General features: G+C 30.7%; 2 protein-coding genes across 11 annotated transcripts in view; one reads left to right on the top strand and one right to left on the bottom strand.

Annotated features, from left to right (window-relative positions):
* LOC141461030 (anoctamin-4-like) overlaps positions 1 to 15,791 on the top strand; it is a 41,372-nt gene extending 25,581 nt beyond the window's left edge. For 6 of the 9 annotated variants that reach the window (XM_074141647.1, XM_074141648.1, XM_074141650.1 and 3 more), the window contains 19 exons: positions 3,234 to 3,440; positions 6,543 to 6,691; positions 6,822 to 7,004; positions 7,088 to 7,186; positions 7,336 to 7,407; positions 8,649 to 8,678; positions 8,786 to 9,019; positions 9,102 to 9,209; positions 10,542 to 10,747; positions 11,629 to 11,795; positions 11,883 to 12,100; positions 12,244 to 12,408; positions 12,484 to 12,627; positions 13,346 to 13,515; positions 13,655 to 13,794; positions 13,892 to 14,097; positions 14,673 to 14,778; positions 14,853 to 15,040; positions 15,132 to 15,791. In XM_074141647.1, coding sequence (XP_073997748.1) covers positions 3,234 to 3,440; positions 6,543 to 6,691; positions 6,822 to 7,004; positions 7,088 to 7,186; positions 7,336 to 7,407; positions 8,649 to 8,678; positions 8,786 to 9,019; positions 9,102 to 9,209; positions 10,542 to 10,747; positions 11,629 to 11,795; positions 11,883 to 12,100; positions 12,244 to 12,408; positions 12,484 to 12,627; positions 13,346 to 13,515; positions 13,655 to 13,794; positions 13,892 to 14,097; positions 14,673 to 14,778; positions 14,853 to 15,040; positions 15,132 to 15,473 — 3,134 coding nt within the window. In that variant the 3' untranslated portion in view covers positions 15,474 to 15,791. Of the gene's footprint in view, positions 1 to 2,390; positions 2,820 to 3,233; positions 3,441 to 6,542; positions 6,692 to 6,821; positions 7,005 to 7,087; positions 7,187 to 7,335; positions 7,408 to 8,648; positions 8,679 to 8,785; positions 9,020 to 9,101; positions 9,210 to 10,541; positions 10,748 to 11,628; positions 11,796 to 11,882; positions 12,101 to 12,243; positions 12,409 to 12,483; positions 12,628 to 13,345; positions 13,516 to 13,654; positions 13,795 to 13,891; positions 14,098 to 14,672; positions 14,779 to 14,852; positions 15,041 to 15,131 lie in introns of those variants that run through there. The other 3 variants (XM_074141656.1, XM_074141654.1, XM_074141651.1) reach the window with 3 other exon arrangements.
* Positions 15,792 to 17,273: 1,482 nt separating this feature from the next.
* Positions 17,274 to 23,254, bottom strand: LOC141461034 (probable serine hydrolase). 2 transcript variants are annotated; one of them, XM_074141669.1, is made up of 2 exons: positions 23,120 to 23,253; positions 17,274 to 18,594 (listed from the first exon to the last, which is right to left on the bottom strand). In XM_074141669.1, the coding sequence occupies exons 1-2, from the start codon at positions 23,133 to 23,135 to the stop codon at positions 17,753 to 17,755; spliced, it is 858 nt and encodes a 285-aa protein (XP_073997770.1). In that variant the 5' UTR covers positions 23,136 to 23,253; the 3' UTR covers positions 17,274 to 17,752. The 2 variants fall into 2 exon arrangements, with proteins under 2 accessions (XP_073997770.1, XP_073997771.1); XM_074141670.1 differs by lacking the exon at positions 17,274 to 18,594 and adding an exon at positions 19,432 to 20,941 and having other exon boundaries at positions 23,120 to 23,254.
* Between the last annotated feature and the right edge of the window lie 156 nt (positions 23,255 to 23,410).

The following is a 23,410-nucleotide window of genomic DNA, read 5'->3' as shown; positions in this document are numbered from 1 at the left end:
ATAAAATTAAATATTCAATAGCAATTTTGGTCTTATAATACAATTTTTTTTTGTTTTTGTTTTTTAATTATTTATTTGCCCTATTTTCAAAAAAAAAAATATTGCTTTCAAAAGTTTACTGTAGTTAGGATCACAATTCGCAAAGCGTTCACAATCAGCGGTGTGTGGAACAGGAATGTTCATCTCTTATGAATTTTGACAACGCGTGGTAATATAAGAAAAGTATGCCTATTTTTTCAGGCGAGCTTTACGCCCACCTACAAAAATAGATGTGCAAACGTATCTTACTATAAAATTTCCAATATCCAAGGTGTAGACCGGGAATCGAACCCAGAACCATGATCCATACACATCACCTTGAAACATTCCCTAATCATTACGCTTCTGAAGATGGTTGATGACGTGTTTTAGGTCCTATGATGGTAGCGAGTGATTGAGAGCATTTTATAAGCGATAGAAGACCAGAATAATCTCTCGAATACTGGCCAACTCTTTTAGGAACATCTCAGGTTTAATTTGAGATAGAATTTCGATCATAAATAGAAATCGTAATTTACAACTAGTCCATTTCTTAAATGTTCTTTCTCTGTTACGAACTTACCTACCTCATTTTCCGTTCAGTAGTTTCGGAGTTTAAATTCAGCCGTTTTAAGCAATTTTGATTTAGAATAAAACATTCTCTTAAACAGCGGTTCCCAATCTTTTTTCATTAGTGTACCCCTTTACCTAATTGTTTCCTTAGTGAGTACCCCTAACATATATATAAATAATCGTATTCTTGATTTTACATATTGTAACCTTAAATTAACAGCAAAACAATCTGAATATAATGTGTCTTGTAAAGAACATATACATATGATATGTTCCTATAAAAAAAATCATTTATGAATAGGTAAACATTTCAAACCAATAACTATTGCAGGGGTCGTAAATTGAAACAGCAAAGCGATAATAAAGGAGAAGTAAATTATATGCGGGCCATGTGTAATATTAGACAAAACTAAAGCACCATTTCTTCGAATATTTACATGTTCAAGAAATCATTTAATAATTTTTGATATACAAATATATTTACTTTTAAAAAAAATACTGCAGTATCGAATGAGTACTTAATTCTTGTCAATTTATATGCTATTCAGTTTTATTATAATAATTTTGTAATTAAGTTGTAGGAATCATTTATTATATAATTTTTTTCTCATTAATAATATATCTGTATAATTTTTATATCTTCCGCCATATTAACTTTTTTTTTGCGTACCCCTAAACAATCTTACGCGTATCCCAGGTTGGGAACCGCTGCTCTAAAACATCGCCACTTAAACATATACCAAATTTTGGGCAATAGTTAAATATTGCAAACGTGCTTCACATTTTGGCAACGAAGGAAGCCTAGCTCTGTTCAACAGCGCGGCATGTTAGCAGGAGACTTCAGCATCTCTTTCACGCTTTTACGAATAAGTAACAACCGCTCCTTCCAGAACATATAGTAGGAATAACTTTACTACAAAATGTCTACGATTTAAGTTATTTTAAAGACTGATTTCTTTTCTTCCGAAAACTTATTTGTAGCAATTGAATTGTGAATGTAATTGCTTAATAATAGTTACTAGTATACGAAGAATCAATCCATTTCTTCATAACAGATAATCAAATAGTTCTGATCCAAAATTACATTTAGTTTATCAATAACGTTTAACCACAACTGTAATTTAATAAAGACCATGAAATGTGTTTTTAAGGATCGTATCTAATCTATTAAGGAAACCTTTTCGCCTATTAAGTAAATGAAAATTTCATGAGCGATCTATTTGTATATTATCGATCGGCTATTGACGATGGCTATCACATTATTTAGATAAAACCGATAATTTTTGCTTAATTTTTTTTTGTTTCTAAATGAAAAAAAAAGGTCACATTGATTGCCGATAAAAATTGGACTAAATACTGCGGCTGGCACGCTAATAATTATATATACATAGTATATATAAATCGCAAATTTGATGTGTTGACCTCGCTTGTTGAATAATACTGCGAGGGTGCTTGATGATAAACATACATTTCTAAGCAATGGGTCTTTTTGAGTTATTTAAAAACAAAAACAAGAAATCTGGTATTAACCTTACAAAACGTTTTTTATCCACAATTTTTTTTTGTTAGTTAAGTTGTCTTGAAACATTTGGTGGCCTTTATTAGGAGTATCTTTAGAGCTAAAGAGAAGTGTACATTTTAACCTATTGAGAATCTGTACGATTGTTAGCCTGCGTATAAAACTTTCTCTGCCTATTGCCAACAAAACCACTTTTTATATTATAACTTGATCATCCAAGCTCACCCCTTGGGTTTATATTATTACTGCTAACCTTAAATTACCTTCCTTCCACCTCCATCTTAAAAATCAGATAGAACTCTCTTGTTTAATGTTTACCTAAAATTATTTTGCCTAATTTCCATTGTTGAAGATTGTCATGCTCTACGAAATCCTCTTTTCCAATGGTGTTTCCAAAATAAGATGATTTTGAACATAGAAAACTGTTTGCAGTAATATTCTCTCGAAAAATCAATAATATTTGTTTTATTTGCTCTATCAATAACATTCCGTTGAATAGACTAGCTATAATTAAAGATCTGGGTACCGGATTTGATGCCAAATTATCATTTAGTCTCAATGTAAACACCATTTCTAAATGAGAATACAAAAAGTTAAGATTTGTACAAAAAAATGTTACCGTAACTTCACTAATATGCATTATCTCATAACATTATATTGCTCTCTGGCTCGTCCGATTCTTTGAATACGTAATTGGTCTCTGTCAACAGTAAGTATTAAGCTAATTCATTGCCTTTTACTGTAGATCTTATTTTGATTCCTTCTTATCTTTACAATCACAGTGGCAGAGTTCTATGGCAGGCATATGGTCTTCTCATACTGGGAACTATATTAATTCTCCTGATTTACTTTTTATTTCTTAATTTCCGAGTCCCTTCCATACTAACTCTCGTAAATCGCTTATTCTATGTATGTATGCATACATAAATTGGGTATTACTTCTCTTTAAACACACTTTTATAATAACCCAAAATTTTTATCTTCAGTTGGTTTACCATAATCTTTGAATTCAAGTGTAGTTTTATGCATTAGGGAAAAGATATTCCATTAATATTCTCCATATTTCAAATAAATCGAAATAGTAAATTAATGTACAAATAATAACAACCTGAATACTGGGCAGACAGGCGAGTAGTTGTATGGCTGGGCGGTACTAGCGAAGATAATGTAACTGCATCAACCGCCACAACTACGGTGAACGACAGAGCTTGGACAGCAACGCCTCCACCTGAACCGCCCGACGATGGCATGGCGACCAATAAAGAGCGACGCGTTTCCAGGGGATCCATCCACCCCGGCGGCGCTACACCTCACATTAAGGATGCTTTTGGTAAGTAAATTGCATTACTTTTACCATTTTTTATCTCGGTAATTCCGGATAACTTGATGAAGAACAGATGTTCATAGAATAATCATACTAAAGCTGAAACAATCTAATATGTGGTCTTATCTCAATCACTTCTTCAGAAAAAATAAAGTGGTAGGTTCTTATTCAAGGTTCTTTGTCCTCTCTTTTATTCAGGATAGTTCTCCCACGTATGTTGGGCTAAGCAGCCTTCCAGTAGCAAATTCTGAATCCATAAAAAGCTAGTCCCTGTTACTCATAAAATGCTGCAAAGTAATCGCCCATTTTTTTTTAGGCAGGTTTAACGTCCAACTACCAATTAGGTCAGAAAATACAGAAGTAAAAACGTTAAATTTTTATTTTTAACCTTAAACATTTTTGAGTCCCTCTGGATCATTCCATATCAAAACAACACAGGGTCTGAACCTCACCATCTCAGATTTTCTTGAAATTTGGCACATGAGTACTATTGGTATAGACTTGGAAAAATATGAAATTTTACTGTGATATGTCAACTGGTTTATGAGTTACAGGGCTGTAAAGTTGCCATAAATGGGCTGAAAAATAGGGAACATCGTTTGTTTGGATTACTGTTGAAGCTTTCCTTATTGGTGTCTTAGACTTGGGATTGGTGTCATTCTATAGCATATACTAATGCCCTTTCCTGTGATATGCGACACCATATGGGTTAGGATAAATAAAGTTTGTTAAATTTAAATTTTAAATTTTTTAAAAAGTACATATTTTAAAATTTTAAAATTAATTCCATGAATAGCCAGCTAGTAGTGTTATGAATCACTGCGCAAAATATTAATTTGGGACGACAATGGCTTCATTGTTAAAAAAATTTAAGACTAAAGCTCCAATCCGATTAATTCAACTCTGAATTCATGTTAATACAATAATGCTAATAATAATTCCACTAATAAGTTTAAAGTAAAACATACAGTTAAGTAATATGATCTCTTTATTATTTTAAGCTTGAAAAGGCTTCATTTGTTTGGCATGCATCACTTTCTAGTAGGACATAAGTTCTTCAAGTCAGAGTCACAGGATCAATTTTTATCAAAACATCCACTACCGAGACCTAAAGAATATCAGCATTTCTTGGATACGAGAATGATTTAGAGGGTCCAGCTGGATGAAGAAAAGTTACTTTTACTTCATCAAGTTCTTCATTTTTCTCTAAAACATATCCAAGCCACTAGTTTGCTTTATAGACTACAGTGATATAACCTGATATGTCGGCTAATTTAAGTTTATCAGGACATTTTGAAACTTTCTTTTCACAAGCTTCTGAGTTCATAGAAAAGTTTTTAACCAATATTTTGGATTTACTTCTGGGAATGAAAGCACGGTATTGCTGTGTTCCTTTAATAGCCAATGCTTGAGCAAACCGATATTTTTTTTAAAAAAACACTCAGATTCAACTTAGTCTTACTGGGTTGAATATGCCAAGTCTATGATGGTGATGTTTTCTACTGTCCACTCAAAAAATTGTTGTGAAGTTTGGATTTGATTTCCATAGGGTCGTTGCAAACTGGCACGAGCTGCCAGTCTCTTTACCGAACCCCCTACTTCAACACTAGGCCCTTTGCTTTCTATAGAAATCCTTATTTAAGTGCAACACCATATTGTACAAGTTTTTGTAAAAAGTTGTACATGAAATTGAGCCAAAAAGTATTCATGTTTATTGAGCAATTATTACAACTCCCAACATCATTTACTGTTACTAACATTACAAGTTTTATAGGACTTTCAATTGAATGGAATTGATTCCATTAACAATTCCAACATCCCAATCATTGAACATGAATTTGTAATTCCGATCTTATCTTCTAATTTCCACCAAAATTAAATGTAATGGTTAACTATTCTAGGTACTAAGCGTTCCACACTTAACTGTTTCTATTACACACTTACTGGTTTTAGTTGATGACAAAGAAAAATCCAGTAACATTACAAATTATTCTTAATAAATTTCTTTTTTATAAAGACTTACAATTTTTTTTATTTTTTCTTCGCATATTCATTATTTTCTACCTCTGGCTTTTGTATTGCAACCACTCAGTTCTATTTACAAACAAAACATTCGTTTCTGCCTGGAAAACTAGCTAATATTTTCATTAGTTAAATACGGAAAAAAAAAACAATATTAATGAACAAAAACAAATATTTTTAACATCCTATTTCATTCATTTTCATAATATTTACTTACCTGCCTGAAATAAAATCATGAAGTAAATAAAATGATTAACTACAATAAACAAAAACTAATTTAGGTATTAAATCAAAATAACACAAACGTTTATGGAAAGAAAAGATTTCATTAAGCTAATTTTATAATTGGCTAAAGAGATCATTGGAATCAAGCCATATATCCCCTACTTAAAATGCATTGTTACATATTCAAACGCGTGTCAGTAACAATTTAATTAAAACAGAATTAAATTGGGTTATATAATATGTTTGTTTCACCTAAAAAATTTAAAAAAAAAATGAAAACCAGTACAATGAACAAGAAGAAATATGTCCTCCCAAAGAATAAATTTTTAGAAGTACCAAATTTGTTGGGTAAGTCTTTTAGTTTGTTCTCTGTTTGGTTTAAAAAAAAAACATGAAATAACTTAGTTTTATCTTAGGAACTGTTTCCAAAATTGCTATAATAAATATTTGGGAAGGAATTAATTTGAAGATTTGACGTTAGGATTCGCACGCAAGAGGGAGAATCCCCGATTTGAATTCAGCTGTTGGCCCTCTTTTTAATTGCTCCTTACAGCTCCGGTGATAAACAAGATTGGCTGGGAAAAACAAAAAAAGACAGGTTTAATTTGTTCCCATATATTAAGACCACGTTTGTCTTATTAGCCGTAAAGAGAAATCTATTCTCAGATTTGGTGATTGTAATGTTTTCTATCCTGATTGAAAACACCAAAAGTGTATGTCGCGATGAATGCTTTTCTTGATTATTTAATCTCTATTATTTCCAGCATATTGTTTTTATTTTACAGCTGATTCACTGTTTTCTATCCTATTCTAAAACATTAGGTAAAGATATTTATAAGATTTTTTTTTTTTATATATAAGGACCCAGAAATAATTCAAGAACTGAATGGCCAGGAACACCAATGCCTCCGGACACAATATCGATTCCAGATTACAAATCATTTGATAAATCAGATGATACCATTCAAGAAGATACTACTGGTGGTTTACCGATGGATGAAAAAAATCCGGTAATAAGATGCTAAAATTATTACTTTCTCTCATAATACTTCCACATTTTTTTTTTGCAACACTTTCAGTAACACTTTTTTTACTGTAAATCAAATTACATATTGTTATTACTTTATTCTGTTTCATCAGGATCGAGATAGTTTATTCTTTAAAGACTGCAAAAGAAGAATAGATCTAGTAATGGTTTATGAAGAAGATGATATTGAATTAGGTGTACTTACAGAAGTAGAAACCATTAGAATGGAAACCAGGCAACAATTTTTAAAGAACCTTGAAAAAGAGGGTCTAGAGTTAGAACTTGAAAAGAAACAAGTAAGTCTTAATTTGATAAAATAATTATCATTCATTTTTGCATAGCCACTTCGTTGATTTATTTTATTATACATGTTTTCTAGAATTCATTCGATCAGAAAACCTACTTCCTTAAAATCCACGTACCCTGGAAAGTACTCACAAGATATGCTGAAGTAATGAATTTGAAGATGCCCATTAAGGTATGAAATGGTGTCAGAAAAATTATACAATTGATCAGCTGTTCTGATTCTTAAATTTTTGTAATACATATGTCTTTATTTATAAAATCAATTTTAAATTTAAAAATAATGGTTAGAAATATTTACTATTCTTATACAATTGTTTCCAGACATTCAAACGCCTTTTGCGCAAAGACCTTCCTTCGTCAGGTCCTTTAATAAGGGATAATGGTGACCGCCCGGTAAACCAATACAAAAAGAAATAAATAAAAAACTACAAACAAAAAAAATAATGAAATCACTTTCAACACTTGTGAAGCTTTTTTATTCCTTTATAAGAGCATTTTTATTATTTTATTTTTTTAAAGAAAGGAATCTTCTAAATCCATTTGATCTGCTAAATTTTCTTAAAATTCCATACTCTTTTTATTATGATTAACTGCTTGTTTGTTTTCTTCTAAATTAAATTCAGTGGCGTGACAGTATTAGATAACAATGAAGTCCAGTGAGCACAAATATTTTTAATAGAGATGTGGCAGTCCTTCTAATCTTATTTGCTCATTATAATGGGTAAGACTATTTGAAAAGAGAATTTTATAATGTTTGCTAGAAAAAAAAATGGAGTCAGGAGTAAAGATTAGTCATTTCATGATTTTTAATCACTAATAATTTCTTTTACTTAATTTTTATTCACACTGTTTAATATTTGGATGTTCATTACAAGGTTCCTTACCGAAACAATCTCAAAATTGAAGAAATTATTGAGGGATATATTATAATGTTTAGGAGAGGTCACTGTTTTTAAGCTACCACAGAATTGTTCATTTACAAACGAAAAAATATAATTTTTTTCTTAAAATTATTTGAAACCAGCTTTGTGTATTGAACCTCTTTTATGAATTCTCTAATTTAACACTTATATTCAAGATATTTAACATTACTGTTAATGTTTACAGTTAATCAATTTATGACAAAACCTAAAGAAAAACACCAAACTTTATTGGAAAAACGGTTGAACCGAATCATTAATTGTTGAATTAAATGTTTTCAAGTCACGCCACTGGTTTTTTGTGAAGCACTTCTTTCTTACTTCAGTTTATTTTTCGAGTGAAACACAAGTGTACAGAGTGATAAGCATGGCACATATAGAGTGTGATCCTATGTCACCGATCCTTCGTTCAACAAATTATTCTTATCTATAAAAGTACCATTTGACGATTACGAATCGATTAACAAGGATGAATTTGTCGAAATATTTAGGATATGTCCTTTTCTTTAAGAAGTAACAAAAAGAAATGGCTCTAACAAGAATTAAAAACCCAAATTCTTTCGTTTAATTTCAATAAAATCTTCTATTTATTGAATAAGAGTGTCTTATGTTGATGTACAATAACATCATAAAGAAGGAATTTATTCTAATTTTAAAATACATAAATTTATGATGTTAGGTTTCATTAGTTGGTGTTTCTGTTGCATGGTGCAGAGGTTTTTGTCAATATCAGTGAAGGCTTGGGTAAGAATATTTATAGAGTGTTTTTAAAAAGAATTACATTTCATATTTACAAAATTTTCAGCTGAATTATTTTCGAAGTTCCAAATTAAAGTATGCATTTTAACTAGGAAGGTGAAGAGAGGATGAACGAGCCGGAACCATACTCGTTTCCATTCGCCAAGCTATTCGACTTAAATCCAAATGTAATCGCCGAAGAACCATCATTCTATACGGCTACTTTCAGTCGTGATCGTGAAGAGCAATTTGTTGTGAAAGATAGAGAAACATTTTTCACTTCAGCACAAAGATCACAAATAGCCTTTCAAATTTTACTGAGGACTAAATATGATGAAGAAAAAAAGGTACGAGATTTTATTTGGTTTTGCTCAACATATATTTTTGTTTTATTAAAATTTGGATAACGAATGTGTTAAATTAATACAGATGGGGATCAGAAGACTTTTAAATAATGGAACTTATCTGTCTGTATTTCCTCTACATGAAGGAGATTATGAAAGAGATGCTGCCAACGGCTTAGTATTTGATAGAAGGGTGAGTTTTAATTAGGAATATGTTAGCCATCTTAATTAGAAGTTCAAAATATTAATAATCAAATTGATCAAAATTCTAAGCTTAATAGAGTAGTAGAGTTCTCATATTACGGCAACATAATGGCTGAATGAAATATAACGAAACGTTATACATCTCACTATGATGCCTTTGCATTAAATTAGATTAGGAGTGAGTAAGAAAGAGACGTCACAATTCTATAAGAACCTTTTGTAGCACCCACTTGTCTTAAACAACTAAAAAAGAGCTTCATAGCATATAAATTCATCTGACAAGCCAATGCTGTAATTATGATCTCGAGATCTAAAGCGAATTGTGGATAGCTCCAGATGAAACACTGTAATATTAGCCTTCCTAGGCTAAACCTCGTTTTAAACCCCCCGGTCACAGTCCTTGCTCCTTTCAACTCCTTTCGACGTACAACACAGAGTCGCCTGCAATTGACCTAAGCTTCTCGCCTCCAAGAACAAAGAAGTAATTGTCGAGCTGTGTTTAGGTACTGATTTAGGGGAGACCCAAAGCTGGTACGTTTCTAGTCCCTCGCATAGCTTTTTGTAAGCAAGCCTTTGAATGCACCCACATGCGAGCTCTTCTCGTCCTGTTGTTCTAAAGACAGGTATAGATTTGATCAGTCATCCTTGAGCCAATCCAACTTTTTCCCCAAAGCCTTTTCTTTTTCCTTAAAAGATTTTTGCAGATATATATATATATATATATATTCTCATTTGGGCGCCACGGTAGCTGAGCGGTTAGAGGCGAGACCTGCGAAGCTAATATGTATTTTGGTACTGGGTTCGATTCCCGGTCTTAGGCCTTGGATTTTATTTAATGGTTAATAACAGAAATTTTCAGTAAAGCATGTTAGCTAGTCGCCTCCGTCTTCGAAACCTAATTGGTAGTTGGTCGTTAAGCCCCGCCTGAAAAAATAGGCGATTACTTTACTTTTACTTTTGTTTTTATATATTCTATTTTCTTCCTTTCTGTTCTTCTTTTTTACAGCTACATCCATGTACATACTAATCAACGTGCAATTGAGCCATCACATTATATCTTAAAGATATATCTATTTACTTTTTAATTATTTGTAAACAACCTCTATCTTCACTTTCGGTCGTTTAATTTTGACCCTTCCAATGGGTGATCTAAAGTATCATTCTTTTTCCTATTTCTATTAATATTTCTTATTTAATTTACTAGATTAATGACTATTTAACAGCTTTAACCTTAAAAAAAACAATACAATCTTTTAGAATATGTTTTAGAAACCTGTGCTATTACTCTTGTTTTAAATAAAATTAATTTCTTATTTTTTAGTTACTATATCTAGAATGGGCACGTCCAGGTAGATGGTATAAGAAACAACCACTTTGGTTAGTCAGAAAGTATTTTGGCGATAAAATTGCATTATATTTTGCTTGGCTTGGATTTTATACGGAAATGTTAATACCTCCAGCAATTGTTGGACTATTATGTTTCTTATATGGTCTGTCAACGATGGATTCTTCTGACAATATTCCAAGGTGAATTTGTATGCTTCTTTTTCTAATATGCTCTTTAAATTCTTTAGTACCTATCACACTTATAAAGAAATCAGTGATAATCCACACTCCCAATGTCAGTGTCCAATGTCAAATAAATTGGATATGTAAAAAAGGCTCCTATAACTGTGTACAGAATAATTTGGGAAACTAAAGTCTTTAAATGGAGTCTTAAATGTCTTTCCAGCTTTAGTAGCGTAGTTTTTAAACTGAAATTGTAATTAAATACAGATTAATGGTTATAACAAATAATAAGCTCAACTCTTCGCAATTAATACTTCTATCTACCGTTTTATTTGTTGTTGTTTTTCTGAGCTACTTTTTGCGATACAGACTACCAGAAAAATTGCCATTAAATGGTATGTTAAATATAGAAGTGTTTTTTATAATACTGAACTTTTTTTATTGTATTTCGTATCAAATTTTCGTAACTGTTTTTCAGAAGTATTGGTTTCTATTCTTTGGTCTTCACGAATAAATTATTCCGATTGCGAGAGCACACATTAGCTAATAAACGTCATTACAAAGAACCAAGATTTATATTTTATTAGTACCGCCAAGAAATCTAAGAAATAGATATGAAATGTCGGCCACAATTCTTAGCCCCTCTCTTTACTATTTCTTTGATCTTGTCTCCATTTAAAATACTAATACTTCCGTCACATTTCATATTTTCAAATAAAATTTTATAAACTTAAAATATACTCGAGCAATTTTTATGTTTCTTCTATATTTTATATGGGCATAGAGTACAACAAAACAAATAATTACTTTATCTAGCTAATGACTGTGCAGCTTAACTTTAATACAAATATCATATAATTGAAGTAACTTAATAGTTACATTTTTCTCTTTTTTTACAGTAAAGAAATATGTAATGCAAATGGACCAGGCAATATCACTTTGTGTCCGTTATGTGATAAAGTTTGTAGCTACCAGAAACTTGTTGACTCATGTGTTTTTTCAAAAATCACATATCTGTTCGATAATCCAGCTACTGTATTCTTTGCTATTTTTATGTCTTTTTGGGGTAAGATTTTTTTAACATAAAGAAGAACAACTAACCTTTTTTTTTTTAAGTCATTGTTGTTATTGGTAAGATTTTCTTTCTTAACAGCGACTACATTCCTAGAATTATGGAAAAGGCGGCAAGCGATTATAGCTTGGGAATGGGATCTTCAATATACTGAAGAAGATGAAGAAGCAAGGCCAGAATTTGAAGCAACAGTGAAAACATTTCGAACAAATCCGGTGACCAGACAAAAAGAGCCATATATGCCAGCAGGTCAAAAGGCTTGGAGAATGGTTGTTACTAGCTCAACAGTATTGTTCATGGTAAGTAGTAAGTAGCCCATTCAAGTTCTTAGCATTGAACCATTTATATTTGGGCTGCACAACATCTAATGTCTGAATACCATTAACAAAGGACAATGAAGTAAAAAAAAAAAGTTTAATCCATTATTTTGCTCTCTTCGCAGATTATGGTGGTATTAAGTGCGGTACTTGGTACAATTGTCTATCGTCTATCTGTAGTTACCTATATTTATGAAGGTGGAAATTCATTTGTTAAAAGACATGCTAAGATTTTTACTTCCATTACGGGTGCTACCCTTAATTTAATAATTATTATGATATTGACGAAGGTAAGGCAAAATCATCTTAAAGTTACTAGTATTAATAAATGGGTTTTTGAATAAAACAATTTTTTTATTTTCCAGTGCTATCATTCAATTGCTGTATGGTTAACAAATCAAGAGAATCCAAGAACTCAAATAGAGTATGAAGATTCCTACACTTTTAAGATTTATTTCTTTGAATTCATGAACTTTTATTCATCATTAATCTACATAGCTTTTTTCAAGGTAATTTACGAATACTTAAATTAAATACCTACTGTGCCAAGAATGAGAATCGAACGCAATACCACAGTGTGTGTTGGTTTTGAAGTTCTTGTTTTTTTAGCTTCTAAACTATTGTGACCCCTTTTGAATCGTAAATACCTACGTTATGCGAAGAATATTAAAAGTGAGGCCTTGAAATAAAATAGGGAAGTCGGGAAATAAGCTCTTATCGGTCACATTTACGCATAACGGGGAAGACCAGAAAATCTTGTCACAACATTGCTTTCTAGGAGTTCTTTTGAATTTTGAAGTGGATCTTAGGGTGCTGTGATGTTTTAACCTTTGGGAGCTGTACGTCTCACCCTCTTCAAAGACAATCTATAACTTAAACATATAAAATACTGAAGTCAACTGTTTTTAGGGCTATTCCGAGTCAATGTTCGTACTAATGTAGTTGCTAATACTGTAATTATATAAAGGAAAATATTTATTAATATTATCATTAGCCTTCCAATTCAATGAAAATGGAAACTTTGTACGAGATTTTCTTTTGAGTTTTTTGAATAATGCATTAAGAGAATGAGGGGTTCTATCACTCTAGATGTTTTTATCCCTAACGCTATTATTTAACCAGAACAAAAACCTGATAAATTGTACAGAAAGAAAAACAAAATCCTTATACTATAATATTAATTGATATTTCTTTTGCCACTTACAATAAGATAATATTTTATTATAGGGTAGATTCTTCAGTTATCCTGGAGACTCTGATTCTAGAAGTTCAGAATTTCTCAGAATAAAAGGGGACGTCTGTGATCCTGCTGGTTGCTTGTTTGAACTTTGTATTCAGTTGGCCATTATTATGGTTGGAAAACAGTTTTTCTATAATTTCGTAGAGCTTGGCTATCCGTAAGTGTTAATACCTTTTATGCATTAGTTTTCTCATGTTTTTCGTAAAGTGTAATAAATACTTTGTTACATTACCTACATTAACCTTAATTTTTATTTTCTTCATTCTTTGTTAATTGAAAATATTCGTATATTCCAGAGCAGTCTTGAATTGGTGGAGAAAAAGAAGTCATAGATCTTTAACGAAAGACCGTTCAAGGGAATATACAAGGTGGGAAAAAGATTACCAATTACAAGATCCTGGAAGATTAGCTTTATTTGAAGAGTATTTAGAAATGGGTAAATATTTTCAAAAAAAAAAAAGTTATGAAAATGGTTTACAGATTCTTCATCTACAAGTAAAGACCCTTAACATAAAATATCAACTGATTTACAGTTCTGCAGTATGGTTTTGTAACATTATTTGTAGCAGCATTTCCACTGGCACCTTTGTTTGCATTGTTGAATAATATCTGGGAAATTAGATTGGATGCTTTCAAAATGGTAGCACAGTCTCGTAGACCATTGGCTGAAAGAGTCGAAGATATAGGCGCATGGTATGGTATTCTTCAAGGAGTCACTTATTGTGCTGTAGTTTCGAATGTAAGCAAAATCTACTAAACTAACTCTTTTTGTTGAATTAATAAATAAAATAATATTAGTACTTTAATGTAATAATACGTATGTCATATAACAATGTTATAAAACATTGTAAAAAAGGTGCACAACTAGTCTTATTTATAAGAACCCCTTAGAAAGAACACTTCTTCTTCAAGGATCTTGGAGAACCCCAGTGAGCATCCCAACCTAACAACACAACACTCAGATTTCAAACACGCACAATCATAGGGCTTGCAAGATAGTTGATGGTTCAATTATTTGAGTTTAGCGTTCCTCAGGCACATAGATCACACTCATTTCATTCACACTTGGACATTGCGCACTTACGAAGCCTACATTTTTGTGGGCTGTTCCTATCATTTAAGAGAGCCGCAGTATATCTTTCAGGTCACAATGATTTGACTTTTTATATAGCCACCTACTGCTCTATCAATGGTGTAAGAGCATTTTACAAATTAGGTCGTTTCTTGTAGAGTAATTATGCATTACTTAAATTTTAGAACCTAATTTTATAAGTTATACAAATTATGTTATAAAAATTAATTTTATACTTTCAGGCTTTTGTAATAGCGTACACTAGTGATTATATTCCCCGAATGGTTTACAAATTGGTTTACTCTCCAACGAATGATCTTGCAGGATATATTGATTCTTCACTTTCAGGTAACAATATTCTCGTTATATTAATGCAAAATAATGTCCGTTAAACAAAATAATAATAATATTTTATTCTTTAGTATTCAATACATCACACTATTTAGACGATATGGGTGCTGATAAGGATCGTGACGATGAGTGGGAACCAGACACCTGTCAATATCGTGGTTACAGAAACGGCCCAGATCATCCGAATGATCCCTACGGGCTTTCTCCTCAGTATTGGCATGTATTTGCTGCTAGACTTGCTTTTGTCGTGGTTTTTGAGGTAAAAAAAAAATTGTTTATTGCTTTCTTTTTTGGTAAGATCAAATTCCAACTTCTTGGGAATTCAACTGAAAAATTACGCTTTGTTTCAGCACATAGTGTTTGCACTCACTGGTATTATGGCATATGCAATACCAGATGTACCGTCGGAGATCAGAACACAAATACAAAGAGAACGACTTCTATCCAAAGAGGCTAAATTTGAACATGGTATAAAGAGTAACAACAAAGAAGAAGATGAATATGATCAAATGTTAACCGCACTTCGGGATAGTCATAATACTAGTCGCTTAAGCGATGTAATCAGAAGAGGTTCGTGGGGTCGACGATTAAGTAAACAATCGGATGAGACGAGCAATACAGAAATCACTACAGATCAGCACCAAACTAGGCATAAAACAATCAATACATCAACTGTGTGGGAAGTGCCTTAACAGAATAAATAATAAAATAAACACTGAGTGCCAATTATTTCTGTAAATATATTTTTTTAGAAAAAGAAAACGAAAAACAACAGAAATGCCTTGTACTTACACTGTAAATAAGTTATTAATATAGTAAGATGGAATGAAACTAACAAATATTTAATTTGTAAGAAAGAAAAACATACGACTTTCAAGGGATTAACAGAGTAACACTGAATCCCGAACGATTTTGTCAACTCGAAAAATTTAGTACCTATAATGGCAGATATTCTAGAAAACAGTAACATGTACTTCAAATTAGGGTTCTCTTTGTCTTTTAGCGCTGTTTCCCCCCTCCCCCCACAATGTCCGCCTTCATATAATTCTGCTTTTCAAGTGTCCTTCCTAAATAAAAGTCTGTGATTATTAATTTTCTTGTTAGAGTTTAACCTTGCCTTAGATTCTCAGGTCTAATTGTTTATGTGATAAATCTTGTCAGAAAATACGGTGCATTCAAATTAGAAATATGTCCTGAAGGATTTAATTTGTGTAAAAAATTGTTTAATTACTTATTTATTTAATTTTAGCAGAAGGGGTATTTCAGTTATTTTTAAAAAAAGGAATTTTAATCCATTGGTGTAGCTTAGATTCTGTGATAAATATTAAATAGACTTTTTGTTTGGAGATCGATAAATGGAAAGTGTTATTTTCAAAGTAAATTGAAAGATTTCAATGACATTCCACAGCAAGAACTATTAAAACGATTATAAATTTCAAATTAAAACAACCTTTTCGACTAAAATATCTATTTTCTCCTGAATCTTAAGCTAATTTTATAAATCTATATGATCCACAAACAATTTTAACTTATTTCTGTATTTAATGATGTATATTATTTTAAGGAGTATTCGATAGAGTTGTTCACGCTATAAAGTGTGTTCAGAGGGCAACCAAGAACCCTAAAAAAGATGACAATGTTCACAATCCTCTAGGAAGAGAAATGCTCCTCATTCTTAAGCGTGGCCGTAATTCTAGATCTTTCTTACCTGTAAGTTTTTCGATAGTATCTCTTGCATATCCATATAACTTGAGTTTCGAACTGTTGTCGGCACTTTTTTAATGCCATGACTTTGTTTTGCATTCACTGTTTCTACAAAATTGTGTATTTTATTCGTAGGTGTACTATTCGGAATTATTTGTTTTTGTTTATGATTCCGCAATAAATTTTACTTTTTGTCAGACATATTTAAAAAAAGTTTCCGGCCTGTAAGAAAAAGTTTGGTGATTTCTCGTTTTGTGAATATACTTTAGAAATCTTACCCTACTCTTTTTTTCTATTTTTAATTATTCTTGTTTAAATATATTAAATAAGAATAAATTTAAACGTAAGTTCTGCACTTGTAAATATATTTTCTCAAATGTAAAAATCAATGTACAAAAAAGTCAATTAATTTCCAAATATTTTTGAACAGCACTAAATGTATATTTTTAGCAAATAAACAACGAAATATTATTATACAATTTTTAACAGTGGGACTTTTTGTACACTTTATTAAATTTGTAATTTATAGCATTATCTATAATCTAAATAATTTGTGAGTCGAAAAAAAAAGGAAAATTATTTTACATTTGTTCTTTAAGAGATGTATTCAACATTACTCTCTCATTCTACGTGCCTTCAAATAAATTTTCGAATTAGTTCAATTTTAATACCTTTTAACATTCTGTTGTGTAATCGAAATTCTATTTATGGAAATATTTTATTCAGTGTGACTCTTTTGATGAGTTGTTTCCTTTCAAGAATTTTAGAACATTTTTAATTCCACAGAATTAAAACAAACAAGAAAGTATTGTTTTATTTCAAATAAATTGTTTCAGAGTTTTAAAGTACTTAATGAAACAATAAATTGTTTACACGTTCTATTTTATTACAAGTTCTATGACTTTGTATGTAATAGATAAAAATACCAATATAACTATAACCATTTCTTTGGAAATCAATAATTTTTTTAAATATTTATGGAAACTGCTTAAAGTAAATGCTCTGAGTAAGTTGAAATAATTTCTTTTACTCGAAAATGATAAACAAAGAACTAATTATACCATTTCTATTTAGAGACATTTAATGTTTAATTAAACATAAAAGGAATTCTTTGTTTTCGTATAAATTTGAGTAAAATATTAATAGCAGTTGGAGAACAAAAAAAATATCTTCTATGATTAAAAAATATAAAAATTTATATATAAAGTGGCGATAAGAATGATTGCTCCGAAATTGGGAACTATTAAGTCAGGCTTTATTTGAAGTGTTAGCTGTTAAGAAATTTATTAATATGAGGAGCAACAACTTCTGGACTTTCTAAATGAATATGGTGACCTCCTTCTAAAACTAAATTTAAACAAGATTTACAATTCTCATTCATCATTTTTATGTGTTTATCTTCTTCAAGTCCAAAAGCATTAACATTAACTCCGCCAGAAGCATGAACATTCAAAACCTGACACTTTATTCTACTTGCTAATGCTAAATTATATGAAGCTGTGTTTCTTCCAAACGCATGTGCCCCCAATCTACTGTCATGAGTAAAATAATATTTACCATTGCCAATATTACTAGTTCCTCTTGAAACTAAGATTTTACAACTCTCCATATTGATACCCAAATCAAATGATTTCCTTTCTTTATCCACAAAATTTACACATTCATCAAAAGTAAAAGTGCTAAATTTATAATGATTTTCTGTGCTTAAAAAAGTATCCATAGATCTTCTGGTATCTTTTACCATTTTTTTCACAACAGCTGCTGTTCTGTATCTAGAACAATCAATGTTTATCATTTTACTAACTTCTTCTGGATAGAGAGCAGCATAAGTAAAGAGAAGACTGCTTCCGAACGAATGACCCATAAAAACTAAATCTTTATCCCAAACGTACAGATGTTTAAACAAATATCTTAACTGAATTAAATAATCACTATAGTATATTGATATGCCTTTAGGCAAATGTGAAGACTGTCCGTGTCCATTCAAATCTAGGCATAAAACACTTGGTACGTCAAGCAATGGCAATAGTTTGTCGAAGGTGGACAAATTATCAAGAAATCCATGAAGTGCAATAAGTGGTTGGCCAGTTTTCTCACCCCATCTTTTACCTGAAATAAATTAATAATAATTATGAATTATAACCTTATTTTATTTGATTCGGCTAAAAGTTTAATAAGTAGGTTTTCAAACATTTATTATATTTAAGGTTATATTTAACTTTCTTACATCCTAGCTTGTTTAATATTAAGTTACAGTAAAGTGGTTTTTAAAAGGAACTGTAAAAATTGGAATTTACAACATAGTTATAATAATAAATCACTAATCAGCTTGTAAATTCCTAATTATTAAGGCTATTTGCAGATCTTTAATTGGCTTTAATAAATACAAAAGTATTAATTAGGTACTTATAAAAAGTCTTCATTGAATACGTTAATACATAAGAGAAAACCCTTTTTGTTTTATCCCGATTAGTGTTTCCATAATTTTTTCATAACTATTTCGTTTCTATTGTAAATAAGCTATGAACTTTCTACAGTCATGGACAATAAATACATAACATTACAGAAATAATAATTATTTATTAAATAAGTAAGCATACAGCAGCCAGCTGCTGGCCCTTAGATTTTCTCGTCCTAGGAGCTTCTTACAGCTTACTGTTCGGTGATGGACCGTGTTGTCTGCAACAAGAGAACACTGTCCAGAGTCCGGCAGTGGACTGGAAAAAGCTCCGCCAATAACCTCAGATATTGACGCGCCTAATTTAAAAAAAAATTATTACATAAATTTCACAGATCATTTTTAGATCATCTCTGAGCAGATTGTTACTTCTTGTTTGTTTTGTAATATTTTAGGTAAAAAAGCCTAATATATTGCGACTTAAAAGGTACTGCAGCTCCAAACGATGGAAGTTGATTTAAATTATAGAGTAAAAAATAAAACCACAATTTGAAAATAAGGAATATATTTTTTGCGTTAGATATTATTTCAGACATGATCAGTTTCATAAACTAATAATTATTTACAATGTAAAACGTTTATATTAATTTTAGGCTAATGTTTTCCTTGAAATATGCTTAATCTTTTTTCAGATAATGCAAAGAAATTACTATTTTAATTTAAGGTACTGAGCATTACAATATGTATTCCAACTTTTTAGGGTTATGACTGAAAAGAGAAGGAAATTTAGAATTTAGTCATACCCAGTTTAGGCCGCAAATAAAGATAGTTTTTTCTTAAACATCCTGATGTACATATTCCTACAAATATCCTACAAAAACATCTCTCAATTTCTTGTTTCACAATCACACTTTAAACGTAATTATGTGACAGTAAAAGGCAAGTTACCAATAATGTTAAAACAAAATCTACAATTTTTAAAGAGAAAAAACCGAAGTGAAAGAAAAAAAGAATTAATTTAAAAAACTTGACTAGAATAATAAGACTGCAATTGAAAATGTCATGCTCTCTTTTTTTTACCGAAAAAAGTACACTATGCACAGATAATACAAATGATAATTGCTGATTACCATTTTCTCTTTAAGGGAAAGTAATCACAAGCATCAATTAAAATGTTAACCAGAACTACAAAATATTGCTTACTTTGGTACAATCATTAACTATTAAGAAACTTATTAATGTGAGGAGCGACCGCTTCCGGTGTTTCCAGATGAATATGGTGCCCACCTTCTAAAACTAAGTTCAAACAAGACTCACAATTTTCACTCATTATTTTCATATGTTTATCTTCTTCAAGTCCGTACTCCTCAGTATTTATTCCTCCGATAGCATGAATGTTCAAAACTTTACATTTGATTCTACTAGCTAATGCCTTATTATATAAAAATGTGTTCCTTCCAAAAGAATAGGCCTTAAGTCGTTTATCATGAGAAAAGTAATATTTACCATTTCCCAAGTTACAAGTTCCTCTTGACAGTAAGACTTTACAACTCTCTCGGCTTACAGGTAACCTAATAGAGTTCCTTACATTTACCATATGACTTAAACACTCTTCGAAAGTAAATCCACTTAATTCGGTTTCCTTTTCTGCCAATAAATAGTCATCTGCTGATCTTCTTGTTTCCTTTATAAATTTATTTATTTTAATGGCATTTCTGAATCTAGCGCAATCAATATTGATCATTTTACTAACTTCATCAGGATAAATGGCAGCATAAGTGAAGAGAAGAATACTACCAAAAGAATGGCCCATAAAAACTAGATCTTTATCCCACTTGTAAAGATGTTTAAGTAGATATCTTATATGAAGTAAATAGTCATTGAAATTTATTGAAATGCCCTTGGGCAAATGTGAGGACTGTCCATGACCGTGGAGGTCTAGACATAGCACACTTGGTACATCAATAACTGGAAGAAGTCTATCGAAGCTGGATAAGTTATCTAATAACCCATGGACAGCAATAACTGGTTGGCCAGTTTGTTCGCCCCATCTCTTACCTGGAATAAATTAATAATTACTGTAAATTACACTTTGTGACAGTAAAATAATGTCAAATAATATTTATCTATTAAATGTTAACTGAGTCGTAAATAAATTAAAAATTATTCTAGTAGTTTATAATTTGACAATTGTTTCTTTCTCAGAAAAACAAAAAATAGTTCTAGAAAACTCTGGTACAAAACGTACAAAAACTTCCATTTATCAAGAAGATGTTTACATGTTAAATTTCACAGATGTATTAAGTCACATACTTCTGCTATAATTTATGACAGCTTCATAGTTATAAAGAAGATTCCCCTCGATGAAAAGCACTACTCTTGTAACTCTTGTATACTTAATGTTCTGAAAAGAAATGCACAGTAATAAAAATTCAGCAAAGCAACTGTGTACCGGCCGACACTTGAAGGATGTGACAAAATATCTATGCTAGATCCACTTTGAAAACTGGTTATAGAGCTTAATATAGACCATGTATATGTTCTTCAAACTAATAGCAACATGGTATTTTTTACGTTCTTAGACGTCGTTTGCAATTTTGTCTTGAAGCTGTTTAAAAATTGCTCATAAAGAGAAAAAGAGGCGTGGTTTTAAATATTTTCTCTATTAGCTCACTATAATCATATCAATGTAGAAAACAAGTTGTGTGAAATATTTCCTTAGTAGAACGAAGAATATGTCAAGAAGATAATAGAGTTTGACTTCCAGGGTGAGCGTTCTTCTTAGTACTGTTGGATTTTCAATTAGAGCTCCCAGATTACAATAAGAAAAACTCTTTCCATCGATTCTATCCAGGAGTAGGCAGAACGTCCGATTTATCTCCTCTAGTTCACACTGAATATTTTATTCGTTGGTAGCATGAATATATGAAAATATATATACAAATTTTTACTTGAGCGTATCAATAATCTCAAATTTTATTAAACTATTCTAGAGGAATTGATATTTTCTTCTAACAGATCTATTTTATAAATTGGTTTATTGCTGAGTTATTAAGAGTAGGCGTATAGATGCTTAGACAGAATTAGAAATGGTTAGAAGGAGTGGTTTACATTGATTAATACTGTCCGTAGCAAGTTGATCGTCAAAAACTACACGAAAAAGCGTAACGTTAAAAAACACCGCCACTTTGACAATTTTTTCTCTTTTCCTGTAAAAGATATTTATTAAGAAGCAACAACCAACTATTATTCTTGCAAATCGCCTAACTTGAATAAGAATTGTATTTGATCATCTCTGAATAAGAAATGTCCTATTCCTACCTGTCACAATTAGACAACAGCTGTGTCTGTAGCACAAAGTTTTGATATTAGATTTAACTTTATCTGTTATTATTTTAGCACTAGTTGTATTTACTCATTTACCATTAGTAAAACAATAAACGACTCTCCCTATAGTGAAGAGATGTAAAATGTCTTTTTCTTTATATTTAGTTCATCAAGTATCCCATGTGTGAATGAATATCTTCTATGAACATCTTCTATTTCCTTATTCTTGGTAAAGTAAGAATCATAAGTGCTCCAATAACTATTTTGAATATCTTGTTCTGAACCAACAAGAAAGTTTTAGACAGTAAGTTCAATCAGAATTAACTTTCAAGCCATAGAGGAAACAAAATATGATTTTTATGTTGATCGCCATAAGGCAATATTAAAACTATTTTTAATTCTAATTTTATTAACAGTAATTTTTAATTTCGTATAAGTTTTATATTCAATCGATATTTGCAGAAATGTTATTGAAAAAAAGAAGCAAATAATGAGAAAAAGATGCTGGAATATAAAAAATATGCCTTCGAAAATTTATGCCAATTAAAGACCTAAGAGATTATAAAGTTGCAAATATAATATATATTATATATACATGTATATATATTTGCAGAAACTATGGTTGCTTATAAATATAAGAAACAACTAACTCTTTCAAGAAAATAAAAATCCCTATCAACTAAAAAGAAAGTTTGTAATACTGGTATATGTTGTTGATAAGACCATGTTGATTATAAGGTAAAAATGCCATCTTCAAGGTTTTAACCTTTACAAAAATTAGTTACAAAGTAAATAGCGAATAAGGTAAAGCAAGATCTTATATGACCCTCAACAAATAACTAGAACTTCTTAAGAAAATTTAAAATTTAGTTTAAACTAAAAGTTTACGAACTAATTAATACCACATACCAAACAACTGTATCATTTAATACATTCTCCAAATTACAACTACAAAAAAAAGTCAACAGTGCTGGGTAATATCGTTGACTTTATCCGTCATAGCACGCAAGAGTTTATTTATATCTTCTTTTTCTTTTTTTTTTAATTTTTATTGATGGTTTGACTGACTCAAGTCATGAATTTGTTTGGTAGCTTTCAAGATTAAAAATGTCATCAGTTTTCCGTAGTTCCGACTATTTATTTCCTTAATACTGTCTGAAGAATTAAAAAAAGTTGTACTCCTTAATTAAAAACAAAAAA

This window comes from Rhodnius prolixus, unplaced genomic scaffold (assembly GCF_049639745.1).
Source record: "Rhodnius prolixus isolate KJV_2025 unplaced genomic scaffold, Rpr scaffold_6, whole genome shotgun sequence".
Lineage (NCBI taxonomy): Eukaryota > Metazoa > Arthropoda > Insecta > Hemiptera > Reduviidae > Rhodnius > Rhodnius prolixus.
The sequence above is the reverse complement of the archived record's forward strand: the minus strand, read 5'-3'. Positions and strand labels throughout refer to the sequence as shown.